Source organism: Citrus clementina, unplaced genomic scaffold (genome assembly GCF_000493195.1).
Source record: "Citrus clementina cultivar Clemenules unplaced genomic scaffold, Citrus_clementina_v1.0 scaffold_1, whole genome shotgun sequence".
NCBI lineage: Eukaryota > Viridiplantae > Streptophyta > Magnoliopsida > Sapindales > Rutaceae > Citrus > Citrus x clementina.
In genome coordinates, this window is record NW_006263303.1 from 26396527 (window position 1) to 26410104 (window position 13578).

Sequence of the window (13578 nt, forward strand, 5' to 3'; positions counted from 1 at the left end):
GCAACAACTTTCGGACTCAAAACATGATCAGGTGGATTGGAAAAAGATTGAAATACTATAAAATTAAAAATAATACGATCATTAACATAAATAATGATAATTTACAACTTCACTACACACACACACACATATATATATATATATAGTCCTTTTTTTTTAATGAGAACATTACTTCTTTAATCAAGTGAAGATACTACTCAAATATTAAAAAAAAACAATTTTAATACATTAGAAATTATTTTTTATCTATTACTTTATTGAAATATGCATTTTAATACATTGAAAAAGACATTTTCATTTTAATCAAGTTAGGATATCATTAAAATTTAAATAAAATATGAATTTTAATACACTCGAGATACTTTTTTGTATCTCTTAATCTCTTAAAATTTATATTTTTATTTGTCAATATAATCCTTACGTTAATAAAATAAGAGTAAAATTGTATATATATGGACTAAAAAAATGGATTTCCTATTTAAAACATTACAATAAAATAATATAAAATAATAATTGGAATTGGTAGATGATTAATGGCTTCTAATGGGATCTTGAAACTTGGAATTGGTTTCCATTATTGAAGATGAGAGCTGGACACGGCTGCCCTCACATGGGGGACTGTACGGTCAGTGGGTCACCTCACTTGCAATATAATCCTATTCTTAAGTGAAAATTAAGAAACGTAATTGCACAATACTTTTTATTATTATTTAATAGTTTTGATACAAAATCGAAAGGAAGTTCCCACCGGGCCTAATAACCACTAGCTGACGTGGCGAACATGTCGGCGGCCGTGGGCCCATCGTGCATGTGCGATGTTGACAGCTCCACAATTTTTTAAACATTCTATTTTCCAGTGTCCCTGTACTTTTACCTCGAACCACTGACGATTACTATGAATCCACAGTTCGTATATCTTTTAGTTGGTTTCCAAATTTTACTATTCCTGCATTATTACCAATGTTCTATGCATTTATGTCCTTATCTCCCCTAACATGCTTTATATATAATGGATAAAAAAAAATTATTAATAATAATAAACCAATAAACCTGAATCCATTATGCACAAAAGTTAGTTTTAAAATATTATTTTTGACAAAAGTTAAACCATAAAAGTCCATATATCTTTTATTCAAACACCATGAACAAGAATAATTACATCAAGCTAATAAAAAATTAAATCAAATTGGTTCGTTATTTTAAAACTCAAACTAAAGTTAATTAAGAATCGGTTGGTTCTCTAACCAAACAAGTTCCAATGTGTCAGTTCAAAAATTTTTGTCCATCCCTATCCCCATAACATTCCATGCTCATTTATATGATACAAATTATATTTTCAGTGTATTTATAGGTGTGAGCGTAATTTTAGAAATGATTAATGGACCATTTGCTAAAGGGGGTATTTACGTGCAAAAATCTTTTTCCTAGTGAGTTACATTATTATTCATCAGGGTGCCCAATTTTATAATACAAATTGCTGCACGTATAATAATTTATTGGCCAATCACGTTCTCCCTTCACAGTGAAGGGCTGTGGCCGCGTTTCCTGGAAACGTTCGTGGTAGGGGCCACTTATTTTGACCATCTACAGCAACAAGCGTCTGATGGGCTGCTGACATGGCATGATCAACGGCCATAACGGATTCCAGTTGGAAAGACAATATTGGAGCCGTTGATTCTTGTGGTCACTTGGTGACTGGGCTCCGTTCCCGAATATTATTGCATTATCGGTCAGGGCCGTAGAATCTGTGAAACGGTTAGGCCAAATTTCCTCGCTTAACATGCTACATTATTTAATTTCCAGTATCTTATCATCCGCTTAATTAATGTACTCATGCAATTTTCTCAAGATTTATAATATTTCCCCTAATACACTAGAATAAAGCCTTTTTTAGTATTGAAGTATTGTAACTTGAAAGTTACGCGCTACTGCTGTTATAAAAAAAAATTATAAATATGAAATAAAAATTAATAATATGTAATAAATATAATTTTTAAGTAATAACTTTGATAAAATTAAGAAAGATATAACAGATTTTTCATCATACAAGTGTAAAATCAAATCAATTTAACTTTTAATTTATTACAGCTAGTGTTTATTATACACTTTAGTACTGTAGTTTTTAAATTATAGTCGTTCAATCTCAATTCCAAATGGAGTCTGAGTAGAGGTTTCATATATTGTAAATTAAAAATAAATAGATGCACAGAGCTATCGTAAACCTGTAAGAGGTTCGAGTATAATGGTATCAATCTATGTTCATAATTTGCTCATGAAATTCATGGGCTCAGGTTGTCATGTTACAGAGCTGGCAAAACAGGTTATTGAGTCATATTCGTGACGTGTCAGTTTCATACCCTGTTAAATTTAGGCCGACCCAAACATGATCCCTTTTCGTGTTAAAATATTAAAATCCTTACCCAACACGGAAAATAGATAGATTACCCAATAATCTGCTTAATATCTATATATTTAATAAAATTTACACACACACACACACACACACACATATATATATAATTTTAATGATATTATAAAATATACATATTTGTCGAAATATTACACATTTGCACTATTGAAATTTTAATTATATATATGTAAATAATATTATATGTGGATATTATAAAATATATATGTCTACTAATATTTTACATATTTTCACTATTGAAATTCTAAATCTATATAAAATTTTATAAATGAAGCAATGTGTATATGTTCATCTTTTCAACAAAAATGAAAAGATATATTTTGTCCAATATTTGAGTTTTAATAACAATAACTTATAAATTAATTTAGAATAAAAAATATAATCGTACCATTGGTCGAATAAATGGGTCAATAACTTTAACCCTAACTTGACAAGGGAAAAAATCGTGTCAACTCACATCGCGTCTTTTTAATAATCGTGTCAAATTTAGCGATGCATACCCATTTATTCATATTGTGTTCATGTCGGGTAATATGTTTGTGTCAAATTTTACTAACTCTAGTCATGTATATCTTCTCTTTTAATTAGAAATTTAGTCTAATTCAGCTCAAAATCATCGCAGTTATGTTATAATGGAATTAACTTTGGTTAAGTTGCAAGAGATATATAACTACTGGATATCAAGATGTTGAAAAATGCATAGGTTGAGGTAAGCCAATTGATAATGTTTAATGACCAACCATTGAAAAGCAGGAAAAAAATAAAGAAAGAAAATGACATCTCATTGAATTGATGTAAGGAGTCGTTCATTGTACTTGGCAAAGAAAGGCCTTTGCTAACATAAAAATTTAGCTTGACGACATCCACATCCTACATAACCTAACATTTATGCAATGGCAATAATTGTGCAAACAAAGATTTCTTCTTCTTATTATTATTCTTCCTTATGGAATTTTGATTCTACGGTATTTCATCTTCTATTTCCATACGGACGTCATTGGTTGCCCACCACTTAAATTCATTATAAGGCAAATATATTTTGTCCTTTTAACATATAAAATACTAGTTTAATAATTAAAAAAAGTTTAAATTCCACATTGAATTGAGTAGATGTTAATAGATTCAAATCATTTAATATCGATTTAAATGATTTCACTGCAATAACTTAATAGATTTGAAGTTATTCCCAATAATAACCTAAAATGAAAAGTTAAAAAAAATATTCTTTAGTTATAAATAAATGATAATCTTCCTTGATGTTAATGGAATTTGTATACTTTTTTTTTTTTTTACCTCTTCAAATGAAATTTATCAAAAACTTATTTAATACAAAAGTACAAACTATGTTCTCGACGGGAAATCTTAAAAAGATCAGGGATCTCGATGTTATTACTCCGAAACAACAAAATATGACAGATGAAACAACCTTCGAAGAGAGTGAGCGTGAAGAACTGGCAGCCCAAATCACGGCGGACTTGACGGGGTTGCAGAGCCGTAAATGCGCCACGTGGCAGGAGTGCGGAAGGAATAATAGTTAATTTATTGGTGAAGTAGAAACCACAATGAGTGAGAAATGGACGTCTCCGATTTAAATAAAGTTTTTTTAAAAAATATCGTATGAATCTACAAAAGTTAAAAAAAAGGCGAACCACATCGGTGGCTACGGACTCCGGCTAAGTCGGCTACTAATATAATATAATAGCCCACTCTTCACGAAAGCACGCCTTCTTTTGTTGGGATTAGCCAAAAGCTTTTACTTTTCTTTCTTCCTTTCTTTTTTTTTTTTTTTTTTTTTAAATCTTTTCATTTAAATAATATCGTATTTAAAATTATGTCCGATTCAAATTTTTTGTCATTGATAATAATAAGGCAAATGCTATGTTATATGTAACATACACATTTCATAATAATCACATAAAATATGTGGGTTCATAATTTGTGTGGTTGTTGTGGAGTGTGTATGTTACATTCATAGGGACTCTGTAATAATAATATCATTACAGGTAACAACTTACTCGTCAAGCCTATAGAAGTCAAGTCCCTCCCAAATTGTGGAAAAATATGCATAATTTTATAAACTATAGTGGATTACCAATAGATATTTAATAAGAGAACACTTATTTTTTACAATGTGTGAAAGTAAGAGTTCGAATGAAATACTCATAAAAGTAATTATTTATTTAGCTTATGTAAATAAATGCACCGATGAGTTGCTCCCAAAGAATTCTCATCATAATTACTTGGAGATTGAAAAATAAAGATAATTAATCAATTAAAAGGAGTATTGGGTAGCCTTATTTTTGGTTTTGAAAGAAAAATAAAAAATATAAAATTGTGAGGTGTTTGTGTTTGGCGGCATTATCATCTTTATGAACATAATTTAACTTGTCCTATTCTCTCGCTTGTCGTTTAATGGGGCCCTCATGTCGTCGTATAGAGATGAAAAATTGAAAATCTGGAGATAACATGTAGGGACAGACAATTTAACCAAAGAGCATGCAGCTCACCAAATGCATACAACAACTGAAGAAGAAGGTCAACTTCTTTAAATAGTTAACATTAAGAAGTAATGAGGTAAAAACTAATTTAAAAGCCAGCCAAGTACACATCTATCCGAGAACCACTTGCAATTTGGATGATAATGTGAAAAACAAAAAAAAAAGTTCAAGACCTTTCAAATATAAAGTAAATCGAATCTAATATTAGTTTTAGATATTCAAACCATCGAATCTAATATTATTTTAGATATTCAAATCATACTAAAGTAGAGATGATCCAATTAACAAATTCAAAAAAAAATTATATAATTAAACCAATCGAGTAATTCATTCACTCTAATAATATACAACTTTAAAAAACAAACAGTATAATTTTTTTTCTTTTTTAGAATCACACGAGATTGTTATTCAAATTATAACTCATATTATATGAGAATATTATTTTTTGAATGCTTTAACCATGATATAATGTTATTGAATGATCTCATAACCATCTTAAATAACTTTTTCTATTGCGTAATTAAAGTCAATAAATAAAGAATAGACGCGTGGCTTGGTTATTTTAAAGGATATTCGAATGCCCCCATAAAGATTTGATCCCATTCTACCCATTGATCATCCCTCCACTAAAAGGCAAAAGGAGTAAGAAAAAAGAGTCGAAAGTGGTGGAGTGCATTCATGAAAAGCACATTCTCTTTGCTTGTGGAAATTACAAGGTTCTCATTTTAGCAATAACTAAGAATCAAATGCAATGTAAGGAAGAAAAAAAAAAAAAGAGCCCACATCCTCCCCCATCCTATAGATCGAAATGAAGATATGTTCTAAGCCATCTATTGCTGTGAATTTATTTGGATATGAACCACACACCCATTCGATTTGACTAGAGGAATGACAGCCACAAAACAGCGCATATATCATACATGGCCGCCATGGGTTAGTATTTTGGATCGACGCTACTAAGAGAAATATAATAGGTCAAATTGCATTTAATTCAAAGCATATGCCAATTCGATATGTTTTTTTTTTTAAACATAGATCCCACAAGCCAGCTCACGTGTCTCTTTCCATTATTTTTATGTGACAGCCCCTGTTTGTTCAAGTCCCCCTTGTATCATTTAAGGGAATGCCTATAAATGCGCCTATAAATTATAAAGAGTTGCTATTACATACAGACGTTTGTAAATTTAAAAATGATATAGGAGACCAGACAGTATTATCTAGCTACTATATAGTATGAAATCATAGTTAAAAATGCCGTCTAAACTCAAGACAAAGTGAATTTTGTTATAATTAAAAAAAAATTATAATCCAATTTTTTTATACGAAAGCGGCGATTATTCGTAATTAAAATATATAGGCATTTGCACTTGAGAGTTTATAGTCAATAATAATAATAATAATAATCTAACATGCATGCATGGTGGGTGGCTAAGTAATATCAAGTATTCGTCATAGTCTAAATAGATGATACATCTACATCTAATTAATTTGAATGATAAAATCATAAATTGTGATTGAGACAAATGAAAAACAACATGAGACCCCCCATTTTTAATGCACGTCCATCGTCACATGGAATGTTGTGGTTAAGTCAACATCTGAAAGTAAAAGTTTTATCTATGAATAATGTGTTTTTTTTTTTTTTGGCCTTAAGAGAAATAATTATAAATTATAATCTAATACATCGTGGTAATTAGCAGAGAATATGTGTTAACGTTTGGAAGCTTTGAAAGGGAATTTGATTGAGTGTATGATGGAATCGAGTATAAATAACTTTTGATTGAAAAGCACTGGTCCTCGTTCAGCAGTATTTTCCAGAATTCAGATAAGAGGATTCTCCTAATTCTTCTTCTTTTTCGCCTGAAAGGAGATTCTAATTAAGAATTTGGGACCAATATGTTTATGTCTGTAGATGAGCGTGATGGAATATTGGCAAGAAGCTCAAACGATATCAAGAATTGTAAGTGACATAAGTGTGTCGACCTAGGAAATGACCTATCTTGTCTCCTCGCCATAGAGACAAATTCACAATTCATGAAAATAATCGAAAATGTTACCATGAAATGCCCTGAATTAGATAGATGTTGTAGAGACAAGAAAACACTGACAGAAATTGAAATGGTCTTGGTGCACAGGCCGCCAATTTGCAACGGTTTTTATCCCCCAAAATGTATACTTTACAATGAACTAATGGTTACAATCATGAGCTCAAAAATCTGTCGCGCTACCAATACCCAGTTACAAGTGTTAAAACAAATGTAAAAATGGCCGGCAACTTAATAACAACTTCCCAATTCATTGCTAATGGGATACCGCACGATACCTATATGCAAGCGTAAAGTCTTTTTCTTCAAGAACAATGCTTGAGGTACAAAATATGGCCCGGACCAATTAATCAATTTGGGTTACGAGAAAAATGGCCGTTTTTTACCAATGAAAGCAGCTACACCACTTCATGATGGCTAATGCTTGGTGGAAGTGGATAGCAGCTGTGTTGCTCAGATGATCTCTAAGCAAGCAGCTGTGCTTAATGTTTTCTATGCTTTAGTTGTTACTATTCGAGAGTTATTAAGCAGAAACTGACAGATTTTTATCACTCACATCTATCGTGAAGCAAATTCAGCTGCGGACTTCATGCCTAATATGGCTCATGCATTTCCTTTTGGTTTACACTTGTTCCCTAAGCTGTCTGTGTGTGTTTATTCTATTATTTCGCAAGACATATTTGGAATTACTCAACCCCATCTTGTTCCTATCTCTCTCTGACGAGCCCCCATTAATAAAAAAAAACAAAAAAACAGCTACACCACTTGAACAAACTCTTTTTTCTTTTTTTAATTTCATTTGTTATTTTTTTTAATATGACAAACCTTTCTAATCAGCAAGAGACAAGAAATTTGCTTAAACAAAGAAATATAATTCCAATGACTGCGTAAGTACCGATGACTCACTAGCGCCTCACTAATTAAACACATTCTCGGTAACATGTTTTTTCAGACTAAATACATATATTACCTGCTAGTTAGATAAACAGGAGATGGTCTTGCAAAAAGAAATCAAAGAATATTCACAACAAAATTTGATCCCACCCTCTGACGATGCCACAATACACTCTGATATGTATGCACCAAGCATGAAGTAAAAGACATGCACAAACGAACATATAGAAATCATATGTTCAAGAGACATGGATCTGGTATAGAAACTTATATAACTTTTTTTTTTCTAAATCCCAAAATGAAGCTTACCCAGTTACCCTGCAGCACCTGATACTCTTTCGCTTCTTCTCTTGAAACATAACCCAGTACTATAAGTTGGTGTATGAAACAAGTACAAACATTAACCACTTCATCGACGAAAAGAGGATCTATGTATTAGGCCTCATAGAGTTTAACTGTTATTTCCGGATTAACCAGGTTCTCATTCTTCAGCTCTGAACTTATGGTCACTAGAGATTGGACTACCACTGTACATCTGTTTTGGTGCTCTCCTTGCTTGCTTTGCTGGCCGAGGATTGGGATCGGAAATGGGAGCTTCAACAGGTGGAGCTGGGAGAGCTGGCCTACCAAGCTGCAAGTCTGTAAAATTATCTGGACTTACCCAAGAAAGGGGACTCACTGCAAAAGGAAAGGAAAAAAAGAAAAGGAATTTTCATCGGTTGTGTTGTATTTTTTCTACTTACATCAAACGAGAGTTAATTATTTAAAAGCTTTTTGGATGGCCAAATATTCCTGGTTCCTGTGGTTATAGAGATCACATTAAAACCATAGGAAGATATCCAGTGCAAAGCATATTGGTGACATACGGACATCCTGATGTTCAAGCAGGACAGCCCATATTAAGGTGATCATATTGGCTCCAATTTACCCAATGCCAAAAGAAAATTGCTGCGAGAGTTGACCTCAAAGTCTATAATACAAAGTGACCAGGCCTTAAATGTCAATTTGGATGTAGAGACAATGTTAATAACAGAAGAAGATGTGAAATCCAAAAACGGCATGAGAATCTGACACAAGAAAACAGTTAAAAGCTTTCAGGAGGACCAAACCAAAACCTACTGAGAGAATGAAGCAAACAAGCCTACAGTATAAAAAAGGACCTTCAGAAAAAAAAGCTTTTCCAGCACAACTGCCTTGCTTCTCATTTTAACAAATAAAAAAGGAATGCATTCTAAAAACTTTTCCCTGGAAATGAGTTTTACTGCTGGGAGAAATGCTTCTGTAAAATATGGTTAATAGACATCATAAAATACAATTATTACATTTTTTACATAGGTTCCTGGACAGTATAATTTCAATCTTGGAAAGAAGTCAATGCCAGGTAGGAGAATCAAGAAGATACTTTTCTATTTTTTGAAAGGTAAAAAACAGTTTTATTTATTTTAGTCAAGAATAAACTGCAATTATGTATTTCTTAAAATATTGAATCAGGTAAAAGAATAGCAGCCAAATATATTTCCTATTCAGAACAGAACAAGTCAGCGAGTACATAAGTTTCATCGTCGTACCTGCTCTAGGTTCAAGAGCTTTAGGAGTATCATGAGAAGTGTGAGCTTTAGAAACACGCTTTCTCACATAGTTTTCCTGCAAAGGCTTGGGGATTTGAAATGAAAACTGTGACATTTTCACACCAGCTCTGGCATACTCGGGATGCTCTAACAAGTACCTACAAGGTCATAGCACAAAGAATAGAATGTTAAACAAATACATAAGAGAGCAAATATGCTGAAAACCTACAAGAGACACTCCTGAATATACAAGTTAAAGAAATATAAAATAAGTTAACGTAAGAAAAACATATAGCAGAAATAGCAAACACAATAATGGTTCATTTAAGGGAAAATGCATACTTCTGAATCTCAACCATTGAGCGAAGTTTCTTGCCAGATGGTGCTTCGTAATACCTGAACATATTGAGAAAAAGAAAAATAATAATAAAGAAGTTAATTACTGAAATGCATAGCTTTAATAAGAGCTTCACAGCTGAGAAACAATCAGTGCACTTTCTAGCACAATATCAAGCTATAGAATAATTAAGATATGTGTGTCTTTCAGTTGGTCAAATAGAAAAATGTTGAGATGTTAAGAAGGTGGGAAATGTAAAAATTATTTACCAATAAAATGAAAAGGTAAAATAGATTAATAAATCAAATAGGAAAGGACACATACACATCAGCAAACTTGGTACTTCCTTCACCTCTGATTCGTAGTAGCCGTTGCCAACCAGGAGGCGGCTGAGCAATGTTGGGCTTATCTATAGCCCAAAGCCGGCTACCATCTTGAGAGATGTCTGTTGGATCATCACATGAAACATCAGGACGCCATTCACGAGCTTTTTCGCAGGTAAAAGGATTTTCCAAAACATGCTCACGTATTTCTTCATATTTCTCTTTTGTTGGAATGAGTCTCCATTTAAAACAGTCAGCACACTGGACAGTGAATGCCCCTACAGATGGCAAAACTCTAGATTGCGTATTTGGACCTGAATATCTCCCAAATGGTGCACGATTATACTGAAAAGATTCAGGGACAGGCTCAATTTCACTTGTGCCATTGGCTGTGGGATCATAAAGCACCAATTGTTTAGAGGCATCCCCATTAATTTGGTCATCTCCCTCCACTGTCTCATCAGATTGACCCTCTGAAGCTGATGAAGAGGTTGAAGAAGGCACATCTATAGGTTCGTGAAGAGATTCATCCAGGTTACTTAATAAACTTGAACCAAGAAATTCATTTGCTTCCTTCTCCACCCTAACAGAAGCTTTTCCAGAATGCGACTGCATCTGAATAGATCTCAACTATCTGTTAGGCTGTTACATAAAATACCAATGAGTAAAGCATGAAACCAGATCTCAAAAGTTAAATTCTTTAGATGTTATGATATCAGCCATGAACTTCAAGTAGAAACATATCTTTGTTTAACCAAATCAACATCCAAAAGTTCAAAAATCATGTTTTATCATAAAAGATGACATATATAAGAAAATAAGCCAATTTCTGCCAGCACAATTGCCCAGAACCCCCATCAAAAGATAGTACATAATTGGGATATAAAATTACATGCGATTCGCAAAGGGTTCAATAAAACAATCAAGAAGTCTAATATAGACTTCCCAATTTCAAGGGTGAGAGTCATATTCTTCTCGTCTAATTGATACTCAGGCTATAAGCTGATTAGAAAGCTCAACTTTACGGTGTATTATAGTTGGCAGGGATGAAAATTAACAAATGCTGTGAGATCTTCCATCAACCAAGCCCAACAATGCTGTGAGCTAGACTTAAACTTTCAAGAATATAGAAGTTGACACTATCATCAATGAGTATGGCAATGCATTCGATAGCCTGGTTGGGTAGCAGATAATCGCTCATACATATAGCATACTCAGTAAAGATACGTACCCCTTATCTGACCACAATGGAGCATAGTCCAGCAAACATATGCTCTTTTCCCTTTGATTTCCTAAGTCATATTCCCCTTCCCATCCTCTATAGCATTCGAACATTAGAGTAGAATATGGTCTATCTCATAGTCTCTGTCTCTCAAATGCATAACCAAATGCAAGAAAGCCGAAAATAACAAATGATAAAACCAACCACCCCCACAAATTACACTCATAAGACTCCATGACTATATAATAAGAGCACCACTGTGGATCAGAGTACATGAATGGTACTCCATGCCTAAAAACGTCAGCTACATGAACCAAGCAATCTAGAAGGGCACGTTCCCATGTGCAAGTAAAATAAATTAAGAAACCTGAATCATTATTTAGAGCATACAAATAAACTCTTACAATGTGGGCAACTCCAACCAACCTAGAGCAATCCCCATTGCTGAAGCACTCACATTCTAGAGCATTCACTAACAAGCTAGTTTTGAGGAATTGTCTTCTGTAATATTGTAAAGCGTGCAACTACAGATATCATAACAAATAATCCTTGCTTGCTTACAGACAACCTACTCAGATTTTCTACTTCCTTTTTATTTCTTCTGTTTGCTTTCTTATAAGGCAATGGATCCTCCTCACACCAATCAAAGATGTTAAACTTTCTACACGCGCAAGCAGCGAGTTAACTGACAACTTAAGCAAACTCATTACCATTCGAAATAGCCGGCATTCACTCGATATTTTATTATGTAACAAAAACTTTCAAAAATATATTAATATCAAACATATAGCTTATCAGCGCAATGTCGACATTATATAGACAATTCAAATAAAAACTAACCTATTAATGTAGATGAAAGCTGAAAAGAAAAAAAATATATCTCTTCACAGCTTCTGCTTCCGCTACCATGTGAAAGCTAATCAACTACTCCATTCATCTGCGTTAATCGCCGCTGAAATAAAGACGTTACCAGTGAAAAACAAATGATCTGAAAGTTCAAAAAAATTAATAATCAGAACTAACAATACAACGCCGTTCGCATCACGACGGATAATATATTAGATATTAGAATTCATCCGCGTAAAATAACAATCAGTTATGCTTTGGATCAGCAAATAAATTTAAAAATTTCCATAGAATTCATAAAATTTTAAAAAAATAACAAATAAGAAAAGAAAATGCTTACGCAAAAAAAATCAGCTCTGCAGGAGAACAAAGATCAGAGGCGATGAATCAAACAAACTTCGGGGAGTGCAGAAGAAGAAAAAGAGGGAGATCTGAGTGGATGATGAGATCAGAGCCGTTTGTTAAAAAGCAAAATGCAAGGAGCTACGTACACAGATGTCAAATGATCATTTGTAGTTGCAGGTTTGCCTCCGCTTGTTTCTTCTCCTCGGTAATAGAGAGGGAGAAGAGAGATAAAATAAAGAGTCCAAGACAGAGAGACATCAAAATGTTGATCGTAAAATTTTTTGTTTCTATAATATATATAAAAAAAATATATATATTTTTTTCTTTTCAACTTGCAAATGTGAGAAAATGAAAGGAACATGGACATCCATTTACGTTTATTGCCAGTAAATTTTTAACTTGTAATAAAAAGGTAAATCTAGTGGCGTCATTTAAATGCTCAGCTAATTATGGTAATTATCTTTCTTAAATTAGTTGTTGAGGGGCACTTGAATATCATTATCTGGAACATGTAATTAAGGGAGGGAAATGCATTAGATACTTTTACTTTCTTGCCATTTATAACCAGCAACCACGTGATGACAAAGTAATAGAGTTGATTTCTCACCCCTTGTCTTTGACTAACGTGGTATGTGGATAATATTTACAAGTCAGTTGCTGTAAACAACTATCGTATTTTCATAAATTTTAAAAAAAAAATCATGTTATATAATTTAATAAAAAAAGTCAATAATTAGTTTTTTTTTTTGGTAGGATTGAACAGAGCCTAGTCGAATTTATAGCCTCCCACCTAAATACAATAACGAGTTGTATAAAATTACTTGAAAATCATACAATTAAAATTGTGTTTGAGGTTGGTAATAAGTAATTTTAGTTTGAGTTGGTAATAATTATTGATTGTTATAAATTTTTGTGTATAAACTTTATAATTATAGTCATCTTGCGTTATTGAGGGTATCCAACAATAAACATAAAAAATGTAATTGGGTACTAAGTATGTTCAGGTAAAGTGTTGCTAAGGAGATTAAGATAGCCTACTTTAAACTCCCAAGTTAAAAAAAAAAATATATAT

At 32.7% G+C, this 13578-nt stretch overlaps 1 protein-coding gene across 3 annotated transcripts; it reads right to left on the reverse strand.

Moving 5' to 3' along the window:
- Positions 1–8004: 8004 nt before the first annotated feature.
- LOC18055511 (methyl-CpG-binding domain-containing protein 2) lies at positions 8005–12768 on the reverse strand. Of its 3 annotated transcripts, none has more exons than XM_024178002.1 (6): positions 12502–12768; positions 12156–12267; positions 10095–10735; positions 9776–9829; positions 9434–9591; positions 8005–8543 (listed from the first exon to the last, which is right to left on the reverse strand). In XM_024178002.1, exons 3-6 carry the CDS (start codon positions 10706–10708, stop codon positions 8347–8349), a joined length of 1023 nt encoding a protein of 340 aa, XP_024033770.1. In that variant the 5' UTR covers positions 10709–10735; positions 12156–12267; positions 12502–12768; the 3' UTR covers positions 8005–8346. The 3 variants fall into 3 exon arrangements, with proteins under 3 accessions (XP_024033770.1, XP_024033771.1, XP_006453192.1); XM_024178003.1 differs by having other exon boundaries at positions 10095–10708; positions 12156–12303; XM_006453129.2 differs by having other exon boundaries at positions 12156–12303.
- Between the last annotated feature and the right edge of the window lie 810 nt (positions 12769–13578).